Source organism: Clytia hemisphaerica, unplaced genomic scaffold, assembly GCF_902728285.1.
Source record: "Clytia hemisphaerica strain Z4C2 unplaced genomic scaffold, Clytia hemisphaerica genome assembly, whole genome shotgun sequence".
NCBI lineage: Eukaryota > Metazoa > Cnidaria > Hydrozoa > Leptothecata > Clytiidae > Clytia > Clytia hemisphaerica.
The window spans coordinates 614,276-641,130 of NW_027103498.1; the positions used below are offsets into that span (position 1 = coordinate 614,276).

Consider the following 26,855-nt stretch of genomic DNA (forward strand, 5'->3'; position numbering starts at 1 on the left):
ATTGGCTAGGGGGAGCTGAAACAATGTCGATTCAATTCCAGCAGACACAAGACACAAAATAAACTTTCTTGGAATTCTGCATTTGTGAAAATTAATCTGCTCTAAATTTACTCGTAAAATCTTTTCTGTAAAATAGTAGAATCACAAACTGAGACGAAAAAGGAAGAACGTATTATCTAAGGGCACAAGAGTCCTATATATAAAACATAAGCTGTGGTGTGTCTAATTTGTTGTAATCAACTTTAAAAATGCAAGTAAAAACTAATCTTATTGTAATTCTAAAATGTATGTGCGTGTTGTATGCTAAGTAGTACTAAATTCATTATTCCAAAATAAAGGCTGTGTTTCAAAATAGCAAAAATCTAACACAACTAAATCTTTTAGTTTTGCTTTATAACAAAAAGGTATCAAAAGAATATGAAAAATTATCAAAAGTTATCAAAAATAGATCTAAATTTATACAAAAGTCCCAAAATTAAGTTTTATCAACTACTTTTAAAAATATTATGAAATATATACAAATCCAAAGTGCGTCCTTAAAAAAATGTTGTTAGTAAAAAACCCCTACCTCTCCACTGCTTAACTGAAAGTTAGATCATGATTTGTATCTACAAGCTATTACACGTTGCTGTAACTCAATCTTCAGCAAAGCCTTTTCTTCTGATTCAGGGATTTGGTTGAGCATTTTACACATGAGTTCACAGAAAGTTGTATCTTCCGATTTGGAAAGATCTGAAGGAGATGTTGTGGTGGTTGTAACATTACTGGTGGTGCTCGTAATTGCTGTGGCCATAGAAGGAGGTTGGTCATGCCAATACCCTGGACCATTTGGTTGTGGCTGCTCAGGGGATGTGTAGACTTGAACCATTGAAGGACTTGCATTTTTAATATCATAAAGACTGCATTCATCAATAAATTTGGGTCGTTTTGGTCCTTTAGTTTTATATTCGTGACTGTTAACATAAGCATCTCTCTTTTTGCGAGCAATCAAATGATCATCCAGGAAACCAAGATAAGAATAAAATTTCCAGGGGCTCTCGTAATCCTTGAATTCCCTAGACCTTTTGTGTTCAATCTCTCGTTTTTGACTTCCATAATAACACTTCAAGTTGGTCAACTTATCCCAGATCTGTTCAAAAGTAGCATGAATATTCTTGTCAGCTAATATCCCTTGGATGTCTCGGACAGTCTTCTCCCTTTCCTCTTTAGAGTAATACATGGCATGCTTGTTGTTATAGAGGATTTCATTTTCTTGCCATAATCTAATCAGTTCTAGCGTTTCTTCATCTCTCCATCGTTTGGCAGATTCTCCTTTGGAGCTAGGTCTTCCTCCTTGCTGAGCAGCATACCAGCCTTTCATATTTGGCTTAGCATCTTCTTGTTCCAGTTCAAGACCAGCATCTTCTGAACCACTCAAATTTCTAAAAGAAAAAATATCAAATTAAAAATAGACACAGAAGTTTAAAAAAAAATTTGTTTCATTTCAATTTTTTTTTATGTTTTTCTGTTTATAAATTTAAATCTGTTTATAACCATCATGGACTTGGAACTGAACCTTAAAATACCATTTTCGTCTTTCCATTACTATATTACATTATTACGTGGTTTTTAAAGTATAGGCTAAATTTGGATCCTAACCTAAAGAATACCGTAAGAATATTTTAGGCTGATTTTCCCCAAAAGTTTTAAGAATATCCATGATAACATGGAAAAACAACATACTGACAAAAAAAGTTATAAGAAAATGTGTTTCTATGTTTTCATCTTACAAAAAAAGCACGCGTGCAAAATAAAACATAAACAAAAATGTAAATATAACAAAATAAAATACTTTTCAATGCTGTTGCTGCTGTTTTCGTTGTGGTCTTCCATTTGACAGAAAATGGTTTCTTGGCCAATTTAAAAAAAGAATAATAAGCTTTTTAATTTTTCCCAGCTGGAAATAATTTATCTATTCTATTTTGCTGCTTTGTGATCTGTTCTAAAGGTTTATAACTGGAAATCTGTTCTTCCACCAAGTTTATTTTTCACCTGAAACAAGGCATCTGAACAGTTGAAACCCTAAAAAGCTGGCAAAAACAGGATGTTTTACAGGGTTCCGAATTTACAGAAATCCAACTTTAAACAATTTTGTGAAATGTTCTTTATTAGACACTGTTGTTGTTTTTTTAATCTTTGTGTAAACTTGTATACATTTTTTCCAACTAAATCCAACCATGGCTTTTTCGTTCCTGTATTTTTACGTATAATGTCAATGGGCCATTTTTAAACTACACAGAGGTATTGACAAACTTTTCCATGGGGTCTGAGGCTTTGATTTTCCAAGGGATTTTTGTTCATTTTTCAGATTTTTCAAGGGGTTATTAAAGGTTTCCAGGGGGTTCTCCCCTCCTAAACTGACATCAATAGTCATTTTCCAGGCCCTTGTTAACAAAATTTCACTTTCCAGGGGTGTCAACCCTTAATTTCCAGGAGGGTTAGTGAAAAAAGTTCGTCAATACCCCTGTATAATTTTATTTTGGAATAGCCCAATATGGCAGATGGAACGGCGAAAAGGTCTAGCTTATAGACCATTGCGTTTGCCTAAACAGTCAAGGAATTTCCTACCTCAACTGCGGTAGTATTATTGCACATAATTGATCATATCTTTTTAAAAACACACAGACAAAATATTTCTTCCGTAGATCAAACGTAGATCAAATTTTTGTAATAAAGATAAGCCATTTGCTCATACTCTTTTTAAACAGTCGATGTTTGTGGATCTTTGTTGACCAGTGCTATGTACTCATTAAAATCATTCAAATTTTACAACTTTATTATGCTTCAAGTCAAGTGATAAAAATAATTCGCGCACTTAGTCGGCCTGGTTTCCCTGTCCTTATTTATCACAAACACATGATGGCTAGTATGGCGGTCACATTTAATTCAAAAGGAAACCGGGTTCTTTTTATTATATCATTTTCGGTTCACAGTAAAAAGGTCTATTAAAAAATTCCTCGCGTGCAAAATGTTGTTTTGATTTAGATATCTTCGTTTTAATCATGCCAACTAGTTTTTTAATGATGACTATACATCTTTCTCTTTTCAAACATAACACTTCACATTTCTCTAGGCTATGGCCAGACCTAATTGATTGTTTGGTTCATGTCCTAGAAGCTTTTAAAATGGGTGGGTGGGTGGGTGGGTTGATCGGTATCTAAAACTGGAACCTACTTTTCATTTTCCCACCAAAAATACCTCATATTGAAATTCCTTGAGCAATCGCGTAATCCTGGAGTCCAACCGCAAACGTAAAGAAATAGCCTGAGGCCCACAGACCCACAAAGGTACACTTGGAGATTAAGGCGTTTGCGACGTGTGCTTATAAAAGGAATGCAGCCATGACTCTTTGCTTTTAAGGTGCTTGATATTTGTTTTTATAAAGTATGGGACATTTTCTGTGTGTGAATTGGATGTTGTTTGTAGAAGAAAAGGAGGTAAAGAAAATAGATTTTTCCGGCACAAAATGAAACACTTTTTTTCAAGTTGGTCAGAGGACACTATCGTCAATTAACAGTTAATTGGGCCTGGCCTACCTATGCTATATCAATAATCTGTGACGTGATAGGGAGAGTACAATTTACTGATTGATTGTTAACTTTGGTATGTATTTGTTTATGTTTGATTTTTTGTTTTAAAGTTTTGAGAGGGAATTCCCATAGGAGTATGCTAAATGTTGGGAAACGTTCAAGCAAATTATCTTGAATGCGCAGGACAAACATGTACCAACAAAGACCACATCTCAGCGTTTCCATCAACCCTGGTTTAATGTAGTATGCAAAAAGGCAGTTCGAAAAAAGTCAAGAAGATACCGAGTATACAAAAGAACTAAACTTGATCGAGACTGGAAAAGATACCAGGAGGCAGCAAAATTTGCAAGAAAGACCAGCCAAAATGTATACAACACCTACATCAAAGAAAACATTTGCAATGATAAGAAAAATAGCAAGAAATTCTTCTCATTTGTGAAATCCAAAAGAACAGACATTTGTGGTTTATCACCTCTCTCGGGTGAAAACAACGAAATCCATACCAAAGAGGAGGAACTAGCAGAGATTCTAAATAACCAATTCACAAGTGTCTTCACAGAAGATGATGGTACAACCCCAACACCGTTAGGCCCTAAAGGAAAAAAGATCAATGACATCATTGTTACCAAAAACAGAGTTGTAAAACTACTTAAAGAACTGAATCCCTTTAAAGCTAGTGGTCCTGACGGAATCGGAGCCCGTATTCTAAAGGAATCAGCTGACCAAGTTGCTGACGGTCTCTTTACTGCTCAATACACACACAGGAAGACTGCAAAAAGCTTCAAAAAGACCTAGACGAATTGGTAAAATGGGACAACAAAATGGTCCATGGAGTTTCACCCAGACAAATGCTTTAACCTCAGAGTCGACCAACAAAACACCAACAAACGAAAAAGTCATGATAAAACCTATGAAATCCATGGTCAACAGCTCAAAACTGTTAACAAAGCTAAATATCTCGGTGTCGTAATCTCGAATAATCTCTCTTGGAAGAATCACATCGATCTTGCTACTTCCAAAGCAAATAACACCCAAATATTCTTTCAGAGGAACCTATCAATGGCAGACAAAGAAACACGTCTGAAGTGTTATAAAACTTTTATCAGACCAACGGTGGAATATGCCAACACTGTATGGGATCCCACTGATAACCAATCCCTTACCCAGAAAATCGAAATGATTCAGAGAAAATCTATCCGCTGGACCTGTAGGGAATGGAGTTCAGAAGTCAGCCCAAACGATCTAAGGAAATCACTTAAACTCGAAACACTGGAAACGATCCAAATCGAAATTGAAAATGTTATTTGATATTTTGTCAGGAAACAAATTCGTTGACAGCAGCATCCACCCAGCTAGACAGCGTTGTACAAATGTGAAATATCAACCCATTCAGGGCAGGATTAAATGCTATTCAAACTCATTCTTTCCATCTACCATCAAAATATGGAACAAATTACCAATTAGAACTGCAAATTTGAAAACTGAAAAAGAATTCAAAAATTCTATTGATAGCTTAATATTCTAGTGTACACTTAGCTAAATCTGCGCCCGTTTTTCCACTGAGTCTATGCTCATACTTATGTTGTTGTTTTTTTGCTACATTATCCTCTAGCGACCAGCTGGACTCTTGTTCACGTCGATTCTAGTATGTGCTCTCCTTCAGCTTTTGAACACCTTTCTCATGGGACCCTGCTAACTGTGCGTCCCCTATTAGTGTACTATTTTTAACACACTTTTTATTACTGTACCATTTTTGAACTTTTTAAATTTTTATGAATTTTAATCTAATAAATCTAATTTAAAATTGTATAAATTATATAGGTACTTATTTATTCTAATTTTTTGTATCTTTACCTTAGCTATTAAACCTTTTCATTTTTGTATTTTTACGTAGAATTTGCGAGATTAGGCATTTTTTTTGTCTTATGCAAATATAAAACTAGAACTAGAACTAGAACTGCTACCGTGAAATATGGTAACTTGCATCAGTGGAGGCTAACATCATGCATAGCCCTCATACGACTGGACCAATCAAAGCAGCAAAATTTCAAAACAAATGAACTACGCAGCTCCGCTCTCGCAGCTCTACCCTACCATTTTTGTTTTGATTTAACTTTGTATTTTAAGGACCAGCCAGGTCATTCATTTGAGGGCTATGCATGTTAGCCTCCACTGATGCAAGTTACCCGACTTCACAGTATGGGTATCTAGTGACCTAGATAGCATAACCACCTAACACAAAAAGGTGCCGTAATATAGTGGTAGTCGACTTTGGCTTCTGTGCAGGCAACCAGGGTTCGATTCCCACTCACGGCAGTTCACTTGGCAAGTGAATGTTCCTTCGCCCGGGTCAACCCATGCCATGTGAGGGGAATTGGGTTGTCAGTTCAAGGTGCTGACGGGACGCTCATTAGTAAGCGTCTATAGTTGCGAGAATAGGCCTCTAAAGCCTCCTGCAACTCAACCAAATAGAAATAGAAACACCCCCCTCCCCCCATGGCCATGGCAAAGTCATTAAAGAATTGAAAAATACAAAGAGCTAGCAATCAAAATGGAAATACCCAGTACCAAACTTCAACTCTTTAAGCAAACTCCAAACAAGGAATTCGACACTAAGACACTCTTTACTGTCAAATTCCTTGCTCCAAAAGAAAAGATCAGGCCAGCCATGTTTGTTATGATGGAGGATCGATATCAGTCGGGTTTAACTGTAGCATAAACCACGTTATATACCATTTGGTACCTATACTACTTGAGATAGCCGACTTGAATGTTAAAAAGATGTTATATTGATGTTATGTCTTGGTTATACTAAGATGGTATATTAAGAAGGTCATAGTATGCTACAGTTAAACACGAATAGAATCCGCAATTATTTCCAAATGGCGGATTTGCGGCCACCCACGGGCGTTCCAACGAGTTTCCTCAAAAAGTTAGGAACATCCAAAGGCTTCAAAATTTTTGGATGTTCTTACAAAAAAACCTGTACATCCCTCTCTACGGTAGACTAGTAAACTAGTCGGTTATTACTTATAACCTTATAATAAAACTGTCAATCAAATAATGTAAACACTAATTAAATATTCAGCGCGCGTGAGAGAAAAGGAAAATAACCGACTAGAAGCTACTTCCAACGCCTTTTTTTCTTCACCTAAAATCGTAAGGAGAGACATACAGATTTCTGTATGTCTGACCCGTGCGGGATTGCATTTATTTTTCTTTCTGTTTATTGCGTTTTTAGAAATGCTCATTTATTTATATGTTCCCATGTTCAATGTTACTATGAAATATCATTTAGTCAAAAAAGTTGCATGGATTCTCAAAAACCTAAAAAAAGTTGTAAAATTAAACAACGTTTTTTGAGGGAAGTAGCTTCTAGTCGTTGAAATTCAGAAAAGAGACGCAACTTCTATTTGGAGCTTGATTTTTTGTATAATAGGTCTGTTTTCAACGACTAGTTTACTAGTCTATCTCTACGGCAATGAATTTTGAAATTAGCTGTACAGACAATCACCAAAATCACAGACCCGGTGGTAGGATTTTTTCAGCCAGCAGTGAGGTAGGATTGGCTTATTCGATTATTTTCAGTGGGGGACAAAAACTTGAGGATAAATTTCCACCGGGGACGATATTTTGACAAATTTTTCCAGCGGGAAGGGGTCCCACGTCAGTGGGTTTGTGAGAAAGGGGTGTAACAATCATGGTCAGAATGTTGACATTTCTGGGCTTTTTTGGGAGGAGTAAAAATAAACGGACCAAAACTCGTTGGAGATTGATATTCGCATGCTCTTATGGGGATTTGAATCCCATTGCTTTCCAGTGGGGATGAAAAACAGCACAATATTTTAATGCTGAACGACTGAACTGTAATAATTCACGCCATCCTACCTTAAAATAGTTTTGGAAAGCTCTGGCTATGTACTTGTCGGGTTGGACCAAGCAAACCCAGGCCCTCAAAGAGACTGATTTTTGGGGAAAAAAAATTTCGAATTTATCATCTTCATTTTTTTCATCTTTATTTTCGATTTTTTTAACCATTTTGATGTGATCTTTTCAACAACGAACAAGCAAAGCTTTTCACATTTTTAATTTTACTGACAGTTAATTTGAAAAGCTTAGCTATATCAGTAACACAATCTTCTAAAACATAGAAACTCATATTTAATAGCGGACACTTTCTAGGGAGCGGGGGAAAAACTAGACTGGAGTCGTTTATAATGCGTGTAATACTAATAATACCAATACTAATAATAATAATACGGGATTTAGTTTGTATAAACGACTGGAAGAATCCGGTGTTCCAGCCTTATAGATACCCCGGCTAGCTACGCAGAAACTTGTGTAGCGAGAAAACAATTTATCAAGCAACAACAAACTCTCAAAACGAAATCAACTCAAATGAAAAACTTTCAATACACAAATCAAATCTACACACATTTTTTTAACAAGAATTATTTTGAGGGACGTTTTTGCAGCGTGATTACGTGATTACGTGATTTAGAAATCTTTTCTTTGTGATTGCGTGATGAGAGGTCAAAACGTGATCGTGATTGAAGACAAGAAATTGCTTGATATCGTGATCAGAGTTACCGCTGGGGGAGGCTTATTCAAAAAACGTGATTTGAGCGGAATTATGAAATGAGACAAAAAAAGTTTAAGGATAAATGATAAATATTTTCAACAAAAAATTATTTAACTATAATTTTACAATCTAAGATCTACAAATAGAGTCAGTTTCAAAAGCAGTTTCATTTGATGTTTTCATAGATACAAATAAAGTCCAATCTCATTTCTTTTAAATGCAGTTAAAATATGAATAGGAAGCACTTTGCAATTGAAACTATATGTTCATGAAGATGTAAAACTATATCATAGAGGGGCTAGTCCAGTTTTGACCGGTATTAGAAATTTTTGGCCGGTACGTCGGTAAGAAAAATTAAGCTGACCTAAACAAAGGTCTACGAAGTAAACAAAGTAAGACAAATGGTCAAAACAAGCAATACCAACATTTTGTCCGTTTGTAGAAGAAACCCAGACGACGTCGTTTCATCGGTACGTACTGTGGAAAAGAATGATAGTTTAAAAATGTTAAAGTGGGAAGCACCGAAATTAGTTAAGAAATGCGAATAATTAACGATTGGATCTGAGACCAGTAGATTCTTAAGTAGTGTGCTTTCCCAGCTGGCACACAACGTTGTTTCGACGTTTTTCTAACGTTCACAATGTCCATATAACGTTAGAAAAACGTCGAAACAACGTTGTGTGCCAGCTGGGTTGGGCCGTTCATCAACCAATAAATGATAACTGACTTTTCAAGGTAGCTATCTCTTGGAATCGAGTGATTTGTAGAAACTTAACCTCTTCCTGTTTTGGGGTATAATTTATAATTAGGGGTGGAATAACTGACTCACTATAACTGACTCTAGCAAAGTGTTTGATTGTCCAAAATTCTTTTTTGAAATCTTACCTTTGCAAATGAAAGCACGCTCAAGGTTTGGTTGCGTCATCCAACTCAATAATTTAGATTCACGATAGATAAAACCATAGTTATCTTGATCTGTTCCGCTCCCAACATTTTGTCCCGAAAAAACCGATGGTCCCCAAGTCCAAAAAGTTTTGTCGATCCATTGCCATTTTCGTGCTGCACCAACTCCTTGTTTTAATGCTCCAATGTATGGTCTGTAGAGGTTCCTTTACAAAAAATGAATTCCAAATTTTAGGCCACGTGAACGCGTAAAGTAGGAAACTTTTTCTTTCGATAACTTTTGAAAACTATTGACATTCTTTATTGGATCAGTTCAAATGCAAAATTCTTCAAAATAATTTTCAAAGCAATTTAAGTAACTTGCCACTATACTTAGCATCATTCCGACTATAAAGTTACACAGTAATTGTAATGTTGTTCAGCCGAAACATATTCAAATCAACAGTTAAACAGTACTTATTTCTTTAATTTTTTTAATTTCTTAATTATTTTTGACGATTTTAGGAGAATAAATTGTTAGACTTTGTGCTCGATTAACTCAGCTCTCACTTATTACACCCTCATTCAGCACTTTCTCTCATTTCGACTCTTACAATTAACGTTAAGAAGCAAAAAAAGGACCCTAAAGGGCCGCCACCGTAGCATACCTGCTTTCAACGTTGGCTCCAATAAAGGCTTTCTCTTCTTCACTTGAGATACTTGTCAAATGACCTCCATGTTCTTGACAAAAACTTTCTGCATTTGTCCAATTCATTTTAACGGTTGAGAAATGGTAAGCTATATCTTTCGAACAGTCCGTTTTTTTCACGAACTCAACGCCTGAAAAATTAAGAAATATTTTGTCCGATTTTCTGTTTCCCAGGAGGGAGGGTACTAGGTTTGCATGCAAAATGACGAGGAGTGCCGCACGATTTTTGAAAGTATGAAATTATAGGGTCTATACTGAAATCGACATGAAAAAACCCGAAATTTTGTGAATTTTGTCCCTTACCGGGACTTTTTTTGGCATAAATATTGGAACTTTTGTTTTTTTGTAACCCTTAGGGGGACTGATTAGATATTGCGATTTTTATGACCATGAGAGTGACTTTGAAGGTCCAAAAAGGCACCTTTAAGGCACCTCCATTTGACTAATTACCCCCAGTCTGTTTTTTCAAACTTATTCGGCTTTTTTTAAATCTCAATGCTATTACACCATTGATTTTCCCGGTCTCCTCCGGAGGTCAAACCTTTTTGAGACTCTCTAAATCATTGATTTCGACCCTAAAAAATGCATTATTTGGCCAAAACAGAGGAATTTTTTTTTTTTTAAAGAAAATCTTACCTTTTTCCTTTTCTTTCTGCACATCTATGCCGGATGAAGGAACTTCGAAGTAAAAGTAATTGAAAGATATTAGTTACAAGCTTGGTCACGGTTGTTGTAATACAATGATTATCTCCTTTGCAATACCGTACTTTCGGCTTTCTTTCTTAGAGTCCCCTCAGCATTCAAACGCGCCAAAATGACAAAAGATTCGGATAGTGCTGTGGTACAGCCATTTTGTAATAAGATAAAACCAGGATGGCGCCACTCGAATTTTGCAGAAATCTTAATTCCCAGTGGAAATACTGCATGTACGACACAAAGGATATAAAATATACCGAAACTCAAAAAGTGCGTCTGGTAGCTTGAAAATAGTCATGTGAAATAATGCTTGACAAATTGTAGATCGGAGAGAATGGAACCTTGTAACAATGGAGTTTTACCTTTGCAGATGAAAGGACTTTTATCCAGTGGTTGAGCTGTCCATTTCCATTTTTTGTCTTTGGTTCCAAAATAATACCCATAGATATCAGCAGTTGTTTTACTACCATCCTCCCACCCATACCAAATAGATGGCTGCCAGGTCCAGGTTGTATTGTCTAACCATTTCCAAACTCTTGCAGCACCTACCCCTCGTCTTACTGCACCGATGTATGGATTCTGCAAATTCCTGCGATATAAATCAAAACTTTTGTTAGGCCAAGAACTTTCGCTTTAATTGTGCACTCTTTTTACTAAAATGTGGAAACCATGTTAGTGTGATTAGAATAACTCCCTTGATAGTAGTTTCAACATATCAAAGATAGTTGTGGGGAACATACAATGCTTGATTTTCCCGGCCTGCGTTGGAAAGGTTTGAATTTGGAATGGGAAAGACCCTCTAAATCAGACATAAGACGAAGGTCTTGTAAACGATTAACTGCTTTTCCTCTTCACCCTTGAAAACTAATAGCTTGTACACACCTGTCAACAGCATAAGCATTGATAAAATCATTTTCACGTGCATCCTTTATACTCGTCAAATGACCTCCGTATTTTTGACAAAAATCTTCGGCTTCTCTCCAACTCTTTTTAACGGCAGAGAAATGATAGGCGAATTCATCTGTACAATTCACCATTCGCACAAGTTCGATGCCTGAAAAAAAAAGGTCCATGGAGCTTTGATTAGATTCCATTTTTAGAACCTCTTCTTCTTGTCCTATTGATTATTGGAAGATTCCAGAAAATTTGGTTTAAATATTCTTTAATTTCAATATTGAATACTTCAAACATAGATGTTTGTGAATCATTCTAGCGACCGTAGTGTAGTGGTAGAGCATCCGGCTACGATGTGCCAGGTTGTGGGTTCAACCCCCACCCAGGTCCTACCAAAGATTCCCAAAATGGTACTTGATGCCTCTTTGCTTGATGCTCAGGAATTAAAGAGAAGGATCAAGGGTAAGTGGAGCAATCCAGGGAGAAAGAGTGGCGCCCTCCCCTACCTTCGGGTAGATAGCTATCGAAAGAGGAGCCTTCGGGTCACCTCCAACTGCGGTCACACACTTGCTTACTTATACGGTGTCTTTCCTAGCTTCTTTCATTAAGAAATAGAGTAGTTCTAAAGCAAAAAGCTTAGCCTGTAGGTAAAATGGTTTTCTCACCTTCTGAATCAGATGCTGAAGCATAAGTGAGAAACACTACAAGCACCAACGAAATCATTGCCATATCTTCAAAAGGTCCTTCAAAGTGTACAAAACTTCCAATATATCTTCGTACAGTTCAAGTAGTTACCAATCTTCTTTAAGTACCTTCTTCGAACTTCTAATGATGTGCTTTGAACACTTACTGATCTTTCAGACCTCTTTATACCTATTTTGGTACGTTTCCCACTTCCCACTTTTCAACAATACTTAAAGTGACTGCATGTTCTTATTTTGATAATTTGTCAATTTTTTTCAAAGATTTAATGCCAAAAAACTTCCTACTTAATTTCTTTAAAACTAAATCTCCTACTTCTTTGATTGTTGATAATACCATAATAGGTCCCTTTAATACATGCTTTCAAGATTGCTAAATTACAAATTATTTAAATTCCATGATCTCCTAAATAAGCTTCTAAAACCAGTTCAGCCTTGCTTCTAAAGGGATAAAGAAATTGCGCTTAAACGTCCTGTTACCTAGAACTTTTCTTCATCTTTGATCATTCGAACGCATGCTGATATCTACAATTATAAGAACATGTATATATATCGGACGGAGGATCGAGACAAAAATACCATTAGATGCTAGAAATTATAAGAACATGGCTTCAATTGCTTCGATGAACAAAATTTAAGAACATTTTGAGGCTTTACGGACTCTTAAACACGCGATTTCTTGGGGAAATGGACAAAATGGTCTATTGGGTGTTCTTATAAAAAAACTTTTAATGCCCTTAAGCGTCCTATTATCTAGAACATTGCTTCATCTTTTAATCAGTCAGCATGTTAAAATTTGTGAGAAAAAAAGATGATTTCATAATACACGTTAAGGAAATTTCATTAATAATTTACTGTGCTTGTTTAGGCTAATAAGGGAGACTTCTCAGTAAAACCAATTTGAGATCTTTTAAGGTAACAGAGGAAAACAAAGTCAATGAACCAATAAACACCCGGGAAAGGCGTTGTAAAGTCAGGGAGTATTTTTGAAAGTAGAGCGGATCGAAGCGGATCTACAGTATCAAGTTAATGAAAAACTTGGCTTTTGTCTTTTCATGGTCACCTCACACCAGGCAATCCATCCCTGGAGCCATTCTACTAGCTGACTTATTTACTCGAATTCGAAGAATGTGATGATCCAAAAAAATTCTTATGAAATTTCCGCTGTCTTTGCATCTTCGCCTCGAAGTGTTATAAACATCCCCGGAAAATTTACCCCCGAACAATTACCCTCAAGGACATCATCATCATCTTTCGACCACGGTGGATTCTACCCTCTGGCACCAGGAGTCTTGGTCCCGCATAGCAGTATCCAGGTCACGGTAATCAAATCAAGTGACCCTGCTCACTGCGTCAGTCAAACTAAATTTCTTCAACTTCTGCGGAACTAGTTTGGGCTTCCAATGAATTAGAGACGAGACAACTTCTGAGGTCACGCGAAGGCAATGACCAGTGGATTGGACTCGCTTAGCTTTTAAGATGGTAGAATAGGCTTAAGCGAACCATATATGGTGTTTTTGTTGGGTGATCATGCCAAGAGAGATTTATAACTCTTCTTAAAAGTCTTGTATCTGTTCCGTTTAGTTGTTTTTCCAATTTTCGAGTTAGAGACCATGTGTTTCCGAACTATAGAGAAGAATAGGTTTTATAGCAGATTTGAAAACTTTGACTTTGAGCTTTTGCTCGAGAAGCTCCGATGACCTGCACGCCATGCAAGGGCCTTGTGAATCTTGAAATCCTTTTCCAAAAAAAAATATAGTCCTCGAAGACAATTGCCCTCCCATCCCAGGACAATTTCTCCCGAAGACAATTGTCCTAAACGACCTAAACAGAAATAATTTAGTTTAATATTTGGCTGGTTGAAGCGGGGAAATTGTCCAAACCAATTGCAAAGGTGCAATCATTGGGGATTGTAAAAAAAACCATCATTTAGATCATTTTTTAATGATTAATTTCTGATAAGAAAGAGAACATGCGCCTCGTGTTACATTATTAAATTAGAACAGATCTTTATCTTAAGGTGTCATGTCGATTGATTCCGTCTTTAAGTTTCCAAGGTGTCAAAATTAAACTTGAATTGAAAATGCGTGAAATAGAAATTGATTGAACATCTATCACAAACCAAAGGACATAGCATTGATATTTTTGAGCAGCAAATGCATTCTATAAACGCACATAAAAAAAACATATCGACTTTGTTAATGGCTTTGGAAGAAACAGGTAATAAGGCGTGGAGGAGTCACTTTGGGATGAAAAATTATTATTGTTATGTCGGTAGTCCGTTATGATGCTGACGGTGTCGAAAGATAACGTTGGTTAGATCCCCGTTACAAAGTGAATGAGGGAGCTAAGATGCCAAAATATACCGAGTGTACCAGCAAGTTTCGGTTTGTGGGCTGAAAAATCTAGTCAGACACCTTGATGATAGATACACCCCCTTCTCACAGACCCACTGGGACCCCTTCCCACTGGAAAATTATAGTCTAATTTTTGTCCCCACTGTAAAATAATCAAATCAACTGATCCTCACTGCAAAATATTATGCTATTTTCCCCATCCCTACTAATTTGTCTGACTGTTTGAAATCAGTGGAATTTAAATCCCCAATCAAGTTTTAGTCCTATTCTTACCCCCACTGGCTGGAACGATCCTACCGGGTCTGTGAGAAGGGAGTGTATAGATAGTGTATTCTATAAACTGTATAAATCTATCAAAACATATACGGGTGTAAAATGTTTCCTTTCACGGAATTGCAACAAACACAGTTTCAAAATCTTACACCGTATGTTGAAATACGATATCGTGTTACTTGACATGACTAATAATCTAGTGGTATGAGATCTTCTTGTTTGTTTTACTAAGTCAATGAATTTGCACACCAAAATTTACTGTTTAATCATCTACGACGGAGAGCCTCCATGCCATATTTGATAGTGTTTCTGAAGAACCAAACTCCTTCTCATGGAGTTTTCGAGATCAATCGATTTCATATTTCACAAATCTTTTTGCAAATAGTAGCATAAATTTTCGGGTTGTATATCATGTAATGCAAACGGAAATTTTATCAGACGTTTTACAAAATATCTCGGATGCGGATGAGGAGTTGATACAATAGAGAAGACAAATATAAGTCTGCAGTCAACAAAAATTTAGATGCCGGCGGAAGAAACTAATAAAGAAATGTTACAGGGCTGAAGAAAGACAATTAGCATACCTGGTAATCAAAGCAAAAATGGCCGTCTTTATCATAGTTCTTCCGGCACGGGTTACTTTCGATAACATTTTTTAAAGAGTTCTTCATTGTGACGTGATAGAAGACAATCTCGACATTTCACTTCATTTTCATTCGGGATCTTCGTTGTTTACATAAACTTTCATGTTTCTTCATTCGTTCCTCTTTGTATCACGCTGAGCCCTAAAATTTGAAAACTTTTTGATTTGACTGTTCTTATTCTTCTCAAAACTTCAAGGATTTCGAGAATACAGATTGGAAAGTAAGAATAAATTAATGCTTTAATCATTGAACTAAAAACGCTGGAAAATTCTGTCGATAACTTATACATCAAGATTCCTTGGAATACTTGAAACTAATTGTTACCACCGCAGCAAGTTTAAAACAAGTGGAATGGAAAAACCAGGAATGGGAAAACCGTCTACTTTTCGCTCTTTGTCTTGTGACTTTAAATCCAAATATAGTAACAATTAGGCTCCAATATTTTTAGCAGGTTTAGTTGGAGAGCATTTTAGCTTTCTTGGTCTTTTGTTTCTTAAATCTTCTTCTTTTCACAGAGTAGAAAAAGTATAAAAATGAGGCTTGTTTACAGGTCTTTAATATACACGGTATTATTTCACCAGTTGGTCAACACAGAGGAAGCTTCTAGTTGTTACAAATCACAAGAAAACTTATTGGAATGTCAAATATTACCTTATTATCTCGATTATCAAGAAGTCAAATGTATGGCCAAAGCAGAAATTGAGACTGAATCAGCGAGGCAATATATTTGTAATTCAAAGACAGGATACTGTTGGTATCCCGAATGTCAAATGAGATTGACCAACAATGAGTTTCGGAGAGAAATCGTAGAAGAATGCACGTGTACAGAAGCTAGTAAGAAATACTGTAAAGCCGCTATAGACGCTGAAAAAAGAAGCTGTGTTAAATTGACCCGTTATGAGTCGCATCAATGGGCTACTTGTAAAAAGAGTACTGAATTAGTACAAAAACCGATGACTTCTGGATGTGGGTACCCAAAAGAGTTTTGCTGGTACCCATGTCAGAGTGAGAGGCATGGGGAAGAGTCAGGCGAAGTGAACAGGGACTGCTCATGCTCCGATGGGTATAAAATTGTACCGTCATTGAGATTAATTTCTTTTTACACGTGTAACGTATTCCTGTTATTGAAGATAATGGTTTACTAATAATCACTGGGAAATTGGATTGAAACTTTTTGTTTCCAGTCGAGAAAGAGCTTCTCGAAGCTGACCTTTGGAAGAGATGGTACCACATAGTTTACACATTGACTTTCAGAGCATTAGTAGCTCAAAATCATACCATCGAAAAGCTAACAATTTATTATTACAGACTTCTTGCTTAACGAGAGCACGATTTAGAAGACCTTATAGGGGAGGGGGTTGAAATTATGATTTTTATTCTTGTACATAATTCTTTATGAAAGTTTTGAAATTTTATTTTAATTGCTTGAAGATTTGAATCAAAATTTAACAACCATATCACTCTCGCACGTCGCAGACACTGTCCAGGATGGAAATACCTCTTTGATTGTCCAAACTCCCTAGAATGGAGAAACATTGCTCATACTTTAATTAGTTTATGAATCTCACTCCCCCTTTTCCATTTATGAGTAATAAATGATAATTACGTCATCATTACATTACAAAAAAACATCTAAAGAATCTTGCTTGCTCAGCAAATTTCATTAAGAGAATTCATGACAAAAAGTGCGTAATGTTTGACAGCTAGGCTATATAAGCAATATTAACGGAAACAAAATTTGCGATTGTCAAGTTTCCTGGAAGGTCGCATCATGACATTTTGTTCATTGTTTGATTGGTCAATAATTCGCCTATCATAATTACATAGAAGGAAATATTATTACAGAGGTTAAAAGGTTCAAACCGTGCTACATGAAAATGCACAGTCGAAGCAAATTTTTCAAAATGTCTTACATAATTTTGTTGGGGTAGAGACAAAGAGACTTTCATTGATTTGTGATTAGACATATTTATGTATTTTCACAAGTTAGCACCAATAGAGTTCAAAACTCTTGTTTTGGTTGGATTTTTTTTCTTGGCAAGTAGTTACTAAATTTTTTATACGTTTCTCCTAGGAGAGTTTTTTTTCGTGGTTTTCATCTTTCTATATTTTTCTTCAACTCTGTGAAGTTTGGAAGAAACAGTGAAAATATATATAGCGTTTTGCATTGTTAGGGTTGTTGTAGTGTGGAAGGCGATAGTCTAACTGCTATTCTATGCGTTCAGAGTTTGATCTTATTTTAGTTTGATACAAAGCCAGAATCTTTAACAAGAGAGGAGGAGGTTGGGAACGATAGCGACCTCATGGAAAATAACATCCCTGTCTCCTATGATCAGCTTTATCGAATATAATTTCCTGGTGATTTTAAACCAAGGGTGGGACTTTTTACCTGAGATAGGGGAGTTTACGGATACGTACCCTTTCAAATCTGGTAATACGTTACTTTTGGGGGCAACTTTCTTAAGGCTTTGTTAGCAAAATTTCCAGTCTTCGAACGAAACAAGTTATGTAACAGTATGCTCGCGTAGCACCACATCCACGTGATCCCCCTTGATTGTATGTAATTGTAATTTTCTAATGAGACGCCAAAAATTGTCTTGACGCAAAACAATAGCATACCGTCGCGAATCTAAAAATAGACATTGATTTTTATGTTTGACTGAAATTCAATCCCATCACCCTTTGCGTTTATATACGCTTGCACGCAAATTACACTCAATTACAAAGAACAAGTAATAACTTTCACGACTTTTGAATTGAGACGAAAAGGATTGTGGGATTGAATTTCGGTCAAATGAGAGAAGTAATAATCATGACCTGCGCGACGAAGCGCTATTGAAAAACATACCCATTTATTGTAAGGATCAGAAAATTCTTATCGGGACTCGGTTTTCTCTCACTATTGTTCTTATTTTGTTCTTACTTATATTCTTAGTAAGGGGTTCTTCTTTGTCTCTTTCATTTCTTAAACTTTAAACCTCGATTAAAATCCAATAAAAACGGTTTTTGGATTGTTATTCTTATAAAATTGTTTTGATAAGATTTTTCACTGAGAATGGAGCTCAAGTGACCACTATAGAAGTCACTGTCAAGTAAGTTGTGACGCATGTGTCAACAAGTAATAAAAATCTGAGGCTGGGTTGCCAAATATACACCCCTTTTTCTTTTATGCAAAGATTGAGCCTCAAAATATAAGAATAATTTAAGAAAATATAGTAGTTTACTAAAGAAATGGCGCTAGGCTGCAAAACCTTATAATATTGTTACAATGTAGTTGTTTTTCAATTTTTGGCGTCAAAAGCCTTATGTTCTTACATAATTTGTTCTTATATAGAAAAAAGAGTATAGTCAAATAAACATGGGGTGACCACGTGATGTGTTACTGTAGTGTGTATCGTTGCATGAAAATGTGGACTGATACTTAAACCTCGGCCCTTCTATTTTTAACCAACATAAGTGTGTAAAGACATCCTCATAAAAAAAATGACCGAAATTCTTCAAAAAGTTGCTGAAACAGCGGATAAAAGTAATCATTAGAAACTAGACAGTCAAGCATTTATTAAATATCGATCCCAACCAATTTTGACATCTTTATTCATCTTAATTAACCCAAATCTTTCTAATCATGAGATGAGATTAATCATCAATAGATCTGTGAACTTTTTCATATCAATACTACACGTTTTTTATATAAGGAACACGTTTCTAAGGAACTCAAGGCTAAAAATGGTCTGAAAAATAAGGAATTTATAAGGAACTGCCCAGGCTAAGAATAAAAAAATAAGTTAAGAAACATAGAGTTAAACTTGAACTTGCACACTTTACAAGAGCCTAAACAAATAAATGACAAAATATTGACGAAACAACATTCAATAAACGTCTTTTTCTGTACTGTCATCCTTTGTTATACTTATACATAAGTTGTATACTTAGAAAATCCAAACAAGTAAATAAGGAACTCGATAAGGAACTTTGAGGCTGAAATTCTCTGGAAACATAAACTCCAGGCTAGGAGCCAAGTTAAGGTTCCTTATAAAAAAATACGTGTGTACTACTAGTACGTCAGTGTATGAGGGGAAGTAAACAATTAAATAATAATGATCGACTGGATTGGCTGGATATCATATTCGTCTCGAAAGTAGTATTTAAATGCTTTGGGATGCTTGTTTATGCTGCTACCTTTAAAGAGCTATACTACGCACTGCAAGTGTTTGTTTTTGCTTTGATTGTTATTTTTCATATGCGTTTTGGCTGTCTGTTCCTGTTTGCGTATGTTTACTTAGAAAGTCTGTAGTTTTCCGTCCTAGCAACATTTTCCTTTTTCCGAAAGTGGGCGTAGCAGTCAAGATCTCGCACTGATGCTGCACAGGCTTAATTAAGCAGATGCTTAGGTGCATACCTGTTTTCTAGCAACATGAATTTAGAGCTGATTGGAATGGAAGTATTTAAGCTGACATCATGCTTTTATTGAGTTTATTTACCGTATTACTTCTTTTAAACACCCACTTCTTTTAAAGCCAATCCCCCTAGAATAAACGCCCTTCCTAAAAAACAAATTATTGAATAAACGCCTGGGGGCGTTTATTTGAAGCAATACGGTATTTGAACTATGTTCATTTTATTTTCAGAGAAACGAAAAAACACAAAAACACAAAAACACATTATAAAAGAATACACAATGGTCAGACACAACATTCAAGTTTTCCTGGTGATCGCAACACTGGCCAATCAGATATTCGGTACGACAGTCACCCTTCTCGAACCCTGCACTGTGGAGAATGATGAGAAATGCGACGTCCTTCGTTTCTACAATCAATACCAAACAGTGAAATGCATTAAAAGAGAAACAGTTCGAATTATCGGTAAAGGAGATTATGAATGCAGGAATGATGCCTCAAGAAATCCTTCCAAGATGTGTTACTACCCTGAGTGCCAACTAAGGCTTACAGACAACGGATTCGAGCCTAACGTGCGTCAACAATGCAGATGTGTCGAGATGAGTAGGAGTTATTGCAGAGATCAAATCGATGTAGGAAAAACACAGTGCATGAAACTTGAAAGATACAACAGTGCTCAAAAGGTGACCTGCATGAGTTCGATCAACCATTTTACGCGGTGCCAATCATCTTCTCAAACACATTGTTGGGTTCCATGCCAGTCGATCAAACATCACGAGGAGTCCGGCTTCGTCCGCGAAGACTGTTCTTGTGATATCAATGCAGGGTTTCTAACCAAACCAAGTTTGATAGTTCACTTGCTTGTCCTCCTGATGGGGTTTTTGGTAAAGAAACTTTTCTAGCTTTCTTTATAAGATAGCAGATTCACTTACTTTTAAAATGGCATTATGGCGCTGTATCGACGGCAAGAAAGTTATAACGGTTTTGTTGACTTTGATACAACACTAAAAAAAAAACTCGCTCGAGGGAAATTGCAGATTTCTCTGTTAGGGTGACCCTGAGAAATAACCCAGAGATTTGAATATTGACACTTGACACTATAAAATTGTAAAAATTAAAGCCTTTTTATCTTTTTGTACAGTTTGTATATAATTATGAGACATCTTGAAACAATTTTTTAATTACAGAAATCGAAGAAATTATTCCTGAACTATTTGGAAAATTAGAGAATTAGAGTTTTTTTGACGTCAATAACCATTAAAATTTCAGGTTTTGACGTCGCTGGCGTTTTTGCTTTTAAGTCCTCTACACCTTATTTGGCGAACCTTCGCATGCTATGATTGGTTTTCGGGTACGTAATCGTTAAACTTCAGGGGTAATACTTTATCATAGCGATGAGTGACGTCACGCCACTCTTTGTATTCCCAAGAAAGGCCTTTTCGAAGGCCCAAAGTTCTTTATATCGAGGTTTCACTAACATAGAAGATATTTACCAAAAAACAATGTGTAAGCAGTGAAATTGACCAGGTGCATTCTCCAACTATATCTTATTCACAATATCTCAAAATCTTTAAAAGCTCAGACAAGCATCTGATAGAGTAGACCTTGTCCTCGCTGTCAACTGCAGTTGAAAATAAAAAAATACCCTGTGCCAATGCAAGTGACACCAATCTACCCATCTAGCCCATCATATTACATAACACTCATGAAACTCAATACGCTCTTCTCGAGATGCATAAATTTATTGCTGTCCTCGTTTTCAAACAGATTTCATTGCTATGAAATTATACATTTAAACCAATTTAAATTCTCAAAAGGCAAACATTAACTCTAAAACAAAAGTACTTGAAATTCAAAATGTCTCATGAGGTGTAACCAACACAATTATCATTGTGAATATGTAATTTTATAGCAATGAAATCTGTTTGAAAACGAGGACAACAATAAATTTATGCATCTCGAGAAGAGTGTATTCATTACATCAATAGTACGACCTTTCTCTTCCTAGAAAAAATACCGGAAATTGATGACTTTCCAGTTAAGTTTTTTCATACAATATCACAATCAATACTTTGTGAACGAATCAATGTCATACATTGTAATGATAAATAAAACAGCCTTAATGACGGCTACAAACTCCGGTAATTGTCACGAGTCAGCCTTTCTTAATATATCTAACATAAAATTTAAAAGAGTATATCCTAGTAAGTGCGAGCGCAAACGCAAACAAAAATTGGGAAAGCAAACCGAAAAGATCGGGAAATCGAACCCGACTATCGCGATTGATCGGATTTACGCACAATTACAAATGAAAAACACTGATTTTAAGAAACTCCGGAGTTTAATTATGTACTATCCTTCGCTAAGGTTGCGAACGAAACAGCACATCATCATATAGATATAGTAGAGCAAAAACGGTACTTGCCAGCTCGAAATCTACTAATATACTGATATACTGAGCCTCGTGTTTTTTGGAAAATGTTGTGTAAGAGTCCACGTAAAATATTGATCTAAAAAGCGTTCAAAGTCGATCCCGAAGACACTTCAAAGTCCATTAATGCAAACATCGTCATACGCATGCGCATGTACCAAATGGAAGGAATAAAAACACGAAAACCTCAAGAATCAGATAAAGCAAGTAATCAGGTATTCTCTTTATAAAAAGTCGAAAAATCATGATAGAGAATTGTTTCAAAAAGTCGAAAAAAATCATTTTTGTTGAAACTTCTGACGGTTGATGAAAATTTTCGAAATCAGAATGTATTTTAGGCTATTTTTCCAAGAAACTCATAGTAAGTCGAAAGGTTTATTAAGTTAGTGAGAGTATTTTGAGGCCTAAAATTTAAAGCTTCATTATGCTAGAAAGAGTAGGGTTCGTCAGAACTATTTTTCAAAATTTGGAAATCCTTCATTGCGTATTCTCGCGACTTAAAAAAACTTGGCTCTTGAAAAAGTCTATGAGATGTTAAGTTAGCTCGGACCGGGTACCTCTTAAACTCGATGAATCAATGCTTGAATCTGTTTTATTGATGAAAAATTTTTTTCATTCCTACTAACAAACCTTAAGGATTGATAATCTTTTTTCCAGCGGCAAAATGGATTTGAAATTCACTTACTGTAAACTCGTTGAAAATCTTGTCATCCAATTTGATAACCACTTAAATGACAAAAAATGTTCTCTGGTTGATACGTTGATAGCAGTGTAGTCTTTGTGTTTTATGTGGGAAAAGGATTTCATTTGACTCCAGTACTCTACATCGGTAACAACGGCTACATCGGTAACAACAGCTACCAGTCACCTAAAGAAAGTTAAAAGAAGCAAGATAAGATTATTGCGACACATATGATGTTTAGTGGGGCTTAAGCAGCGTATAAAGAAGGTGTTTGTTTGGTCAACTTTAATCTCAAATTTGATTACTGCCCCTAGAGTCAAGAGATTAATAAATGCTTTGGAGAAACATTTGGAATTCTTAGATTTTACATTTGTCTCAATAAATATTTTTCCTCGATTTTAGATAGGCCCTTATCATTATAAAACATGTTATGATTTTAGATGAAAAAAATGAATGTCAATTTCACCCTTTTGTCACACGTGTTCCTTTTGGTCATGTTTACGCATGCGCAAGATGACAAGTCGTGCACCAAAGAGCAAGAAAACGAAGAATCATGCAAATCAGTCGCTTTTTATCTGCACTACCAAAAGGTGACTTGCTTGCGTAAGAAAACCATTGAAGATTTATCAAAAAAGAAAGACACTTGCGATTCATTGACAGGTTATTGCTGGTACGAAAAGTGTCAAAAGGGGTTTACTAATTCAGGGTTTTTCCCTGAGGTCCGTCCACAATGTCAATGTGAAGAAGTTAGTCAGAATTGGTGTAAACACAAGATTGACCACAACAAGAAACGTTGTTTGAAATTACCTAATTATGATAATTATCAACACGTGACCTGCTTGGAAACGAAAGAAGTTTTACTGAAAGCGTTCAGTGGATGCCCTTTCCCAGAGACTCATTGTTGGTACGCTTGTCAACAAGAGAAATATGGACAAGGTGATGGAAAAATTCAATACGACTGCGCATGCTCAGATTCAATGGTTGTTCACGTGACTCAATATCTTGTCTTCATTTCATTGGTGGTTTATGCTGTATTTTCAAATTTATTCTAGATGTTAAAATCTAGTAGTTGAATAAGTTTTTAGAAGAAGTATTTTGAATACTAATTGTTTCAGTTGATATTTTTTTATGTGATTGGTATACGTATTTTTTTTTTAAAGCATCCAAAATTTTGGAAGCCTGAAATGTTCTTAACATGTTCTTATTTTCACCATTTTTGTTTATTTTTGTCCATTTATCTATGAAATCAGGTGTTTTAGTTCAACTTTACAGAATACCCAAATTCACTGACCTATGATGGGGCTCATTTAAAATGGGTCATAATCGAAAATGATTTGAAACTGAATCACCAAGACCTATCTGTTGAGCTGATAGAGGTAGAATATAACCTCCCTCAAAGAATGTTAGAGTAGGTATTTAGGACTGGCAACGGCTATTGAGAAGTGATACCTAAGGAATTTTCACTGAGCTTTAGGACGACAATTTCTTCGTTTTCACGTGACACATTCTTCCAAACGAGTTGGTAAATGTCACTTTCAATCTAGCGTTATATGTAAAAACTATCCCCAATAACAAAACTTGTGTTAAAATCTTTCAAATGTAATTTCATGTGTCACAATGGGGTCACAATTTGAAGTTTTAACTTTTGCAGACAAAGATATACGACACTTTCAGCGATAAAATCATTGTATGAATTCACTTTTGCAGTGTCATTTATTGTTTCTTTCGCTGTTTGTCATTTAATATAAATTTGTAATATTCATGACGTAATTTTTTCACGTGCAACCTCTTGGCAATGACCGGACTTTGCCACCAGTTTTATCGTTCAAAATGAATTGAAGTGTGGGTGTTACGGTCTTTTGAACGGTGAGTAAGCAAAAAAAGAAAGGTTAAGAAAGGAAAGATACAAATTATTTTTTTTCATTTTTATGGATTATTTTTCAAATTATTATTAACATAGTCAAATCCAATTTTCTAAAAATGTCTAAAATTAAAAAAAGATACAGAATGACCATTTAAACTGGTCCTGGTCTTATTATAGTTCCAATAACCCATGGTATTTTATTTTCAAATCACGTACCAGTGAAGCGTTAAACAGTTTCATAAACTGGCTCCATAACTGCATTACATCCGGAATTCTCATAAATATCCGGTATGACCATATCATCATTTACGGGTGGTTGAAACTTCGGAACACTCGATGGTTTTTTATAAATTTTTGTTTTTGAATTTGGATTCTCACAATCCATTTTTACATAAGATGAGAAATTGTTTTTATTGATATCTTTCGGATCTTGATCTATATTCTCCATTGACCGCTTAAAAAGATTAAAACTAGTTCCCGGTAAAGCTTCATCTGTTGGAGTTTCAATACTGCTATAAATATTGTCCGGAGCTGACGGTGATTGTTGACCTCTTTCAATGGACGCTGGTGTGAGATCTGTATAAGTTATTGAAGCGTTCGAATGCTGTGAATTGAATCTGAAAGTTTCAAGGCTTTTATATTCACTATTAGACTCTGGCAACTGTAGGCCTTGGTACGTGTTTGAGGTATTTGATTGTTGGCTGTGCATTCGTTTTAAATCAGTATATTGTTGCGAAGTTGGAATATTCGTTTGTGATGTAGAGGTCACACTCCCTATTCTTTCATACTCTGCATCTTCGTAAGCTTGACCATTCTCTTCACTAATAGGTTCACCATCTTGATTGTTTTGTTTGTTGCGGTTACTATGGAGACGTTGGTACAACAAAAAAGTGGAAATTGCGACTAGCAGTATTATGATTGCAGCGACACAAACAATGATGATGATTTTTGTTATTTCGTTCTCGTCCGATTTCGCGGGCACTAAAACATTTTCATCCCCTGGAAAGTATTAAGAATAAAGAATGTCTGAATAAAAGTCCTCTATTGTTTAAAGAAATGAAGCAATACAGCACGCATGAAAATTATTCATATGGGTTATTCTCAAATTCCATTCTTTACAACAATTTTCTCGTTCCAACTAACCCAATATTCTTCAAAAACAACGGAGAGACCAGGAAAAGGGAGAAGAGACCAAAAATTGTTTACCTTTTACACTGAAAGTCACATTCAAAGTTGCATGTTGTCCATACACCGAAATTGGTCGAATATTTTTGGGACAATTGGTTTTACAAGCCACAACGATTGCTGACATCCAATCTCCTCTATAGTCCTTCTCTTCAAACACCAAATCAGTGTCTTCCTCCAAGAATGAGATCCAATCCCCAAACTGTGAGTATTTACAAAGTCCTTTTGATACAAACACAATCACGGTATTGTTTGGGAAGTTCTGGATGTATTTTATGAAATTGAGTTTGTTTTTTTTTCTTTTGGAAGATTCCCAGATGTCCCAGAAATAGCTTTTCATTGGTTGATCGAAGCTTTTGTTTTTGTATTTTCCATTCGTTGTGTTCAGAACGAGGACGTATAAGCCCCGTTGCGGTTGGACAAGTTCTTTGTTGTCGACTTTTAAGGTCAACTTTGAATCGATCGCACATGAAGACTTTGCTTGAACATCCACTGAAGTTAAAAAATAGTAATATGGTTTTTTATATTCTTTCTTAACTTGGGTCTTGAATTCAGAAGAAACCTGTTGGGAATTCATAATTCTCCCACGTCATCAGTAAACAGGGGCGTATTCTAATCAAACCAATGGAAATATTTTACCTGCTCCTGTGATGTTTTGTTGACAACACACTAAACAAATAAATAAAATAATCAATCCATCTTTATTGTTTGTTTCACTTCTTCTTGAAGAAATTTTCATCTTGATTTTATGTTTTTGCCTTGATTTTACTGTAAAAATGGACAATCGATATTAAAATTTATACACAGTAAAAAGAGACTAACTACTTGAATGTATGATCATATTTGTTTGACTTTGAACACTGTAGAGAGTAAATTTAAAGAAAGTAAAGGCTGTGACCAACTTTCGAGTTGACATATCACAAAATGAGAAAAAAATATAAAGTCAACCCTATATATGTAATAATAAGATTAAAAGTTTATTTGATAGT

General features: G+C 35.7%; 4 protein-coding genes across 4 annotated transcripts; 1 reads left to right on the forward strand and 3 right to left on the reverse strand.

Annotated features, from left to right (window-relative positions):
* Positions 1-80: 80 nt before the first annotated feature.
* Positions 81-3,160, reverse strand: LOC136798796 (uncharacterized). The gene is made up of 2 exons (XM_067055466.1): positions 1,832-3,160; positions 81-1,421 (listed from the first exon to the last, which is right to left on the reverse strand). The coding sequence occupies exons 1-2, from the start codon at positions 1,870-1,872 to the stop codon at positions 596-598; spliced, it is 867 nt and encodes a 288-aa protein (XP_066911567.1). The 5' UTR covers positions 1,873-3,160; the 3' UTR covers positions 81-595.
* A 265-nt stretch (positions 3,161-3,425) lies between these two features.
* Positions 3,426-4,364, forward strand: LOC136798817 (uncharacterized). Its single transcript, XM_067055492.1, has 2 exons — positions 3,426-3,476; positions 3,753-4,364. The coding sequence occupies exons 1-2, from the start codon at positions 3,426-3,428 to the stop codon at positions 4,362-4,364; spliced, it is 663 nt and encodes a 220-aa protein (XP_066911593.1).
* Positions 4,365-8,222: 3,858 nt separating this feature from the next.
* Positions 8,223-10,428, reverse strand: LOC136798797 (C-type lectin domain family 4 member D-like). Its single transcript, XM_067055467.1, has 4 exons — positions 10,379-10,428; positions 9,702-9,873; positions 9,037-9,260; positions 8,223-8,628 (listed from the first exon to the last, which is right to left on the reverse strand). Exons 2-4 carry the CDS (start codon positions 9,806-9,808, stop codon positions 8,528-8,530), a joined length of 432 nt encoding a protein of 143 aa, XP_066911568.1. The 5' UTR covers positions 9,809-9,873; positions 10,379-10,428; the 3' UTR covers positions 8,223-8,527.
* Positions 10,429-24,745: 14,317 nt separating this feature from the next.
* On the reverse strand, positions 24,746-26,649 carry LOC136798799 (uncharacterized). Its single transcript, XM_067055468.1, has 3 exons — positions 26,506-26,649; positions 25,888-26,358; positions 24,746-25,680 (listed from the first exon to the last, which is right to left on the reverse strand). The coding sequence occupies exons 1-3, from the start codon at positions 26,603-26,605 to the stop codon at positions 24,908-24,910; spliced, it is 1,344 nt and encodes a 447-aa protein (XP_066911569.1). The 5' UTR covers positions 26,606-26,649; the 3' UTR covers positions 24,746-24,907.
* Between the last annotated feature and the right edge of the window lie 206 nt (positions 26,650-26,855).

What these genes read in the sequence shown, in the direction of transcription:
- LOC136798796 (XM_067055466.1), bottom strand. Translation starts at nt 1,872, where the DNA reads ATGGAAGACCACAACGAAAACAGCAGCAACAGCATTGAAAA. An exon ending in AGCAGCAACAGCATTGAAAA is followed by an intron (nt 1,422 to 1,831) that starts GTATTTTATTTT and finishes TTTTTCTTTTAG; the next exon opens with AAATTTGAGTGGTTCAGAAG.
- LOC136798817 (XM_067055492.1), top strand. Translation starts at nt 3,426, where the DNA reads ATGGGACATTTTCTGTGTGTGAATTGGATGTTGTTTGTAGAAGAAAAG. An exon ending in TGTTTGTAGAAGAAAAGGAG is followed by an intron (nt 3,477 to 3,752) that starts GTAAAGAAAATA and finishes TTGAATGCGCAG; the next exon opens with GACAAACATGTACCAACAAA.
- LOC136798797 (XM_067055467.1), bottom strand. Translation starts at nt 9,808, where the DNA reads ATGAATTGGACAAATGCAGAAAGTTTTTGTCAAGAACATGGAGGTCAT. An exon ending in GGAGCCAACGTTGAAAGCAG is followed by an intron (nt 9,261 to 9,701) that starts GTATGCTACGGT and finishes TTTTTTGTAAAG; the next exon opens with GAACCTCTACAGACCATACA. An exon ending in GCGTGCTTTCATTTGCAAAG is followed by an intron (nt 8,629 to 9,036) that starts GTAAGATTTCAA and finishes TCTTTTCCACAG; the next exon opens with TACGTACCGATGAAACGACG.
- LOC136798799 (XM_067055468.1), bottom strand. Translation starts at nt 26,605, where the DNA reads ATGAAAATTTCTTCAAGAAGAAGTGAAACAAACAATAAAGATGGATTG. An exon ending in ACAAAACATCACAGGAGCAG is followed by an intron (nt 26,359 to 26,505) that starts GTAAAATATTTC and finishes TTTTAACTTCAG; the next exon opens with TGGATGTTCAAGCAAAGTCT. An exon ending in TGTGACTTTCAGTGTAAAAG is followed by an intron (nt 25,681 to 25,887) that starts GTAAACAATTTT and finishes AATACTTTCCAG; the next exon opens with GGGATGAAAATGTTTTAGTG.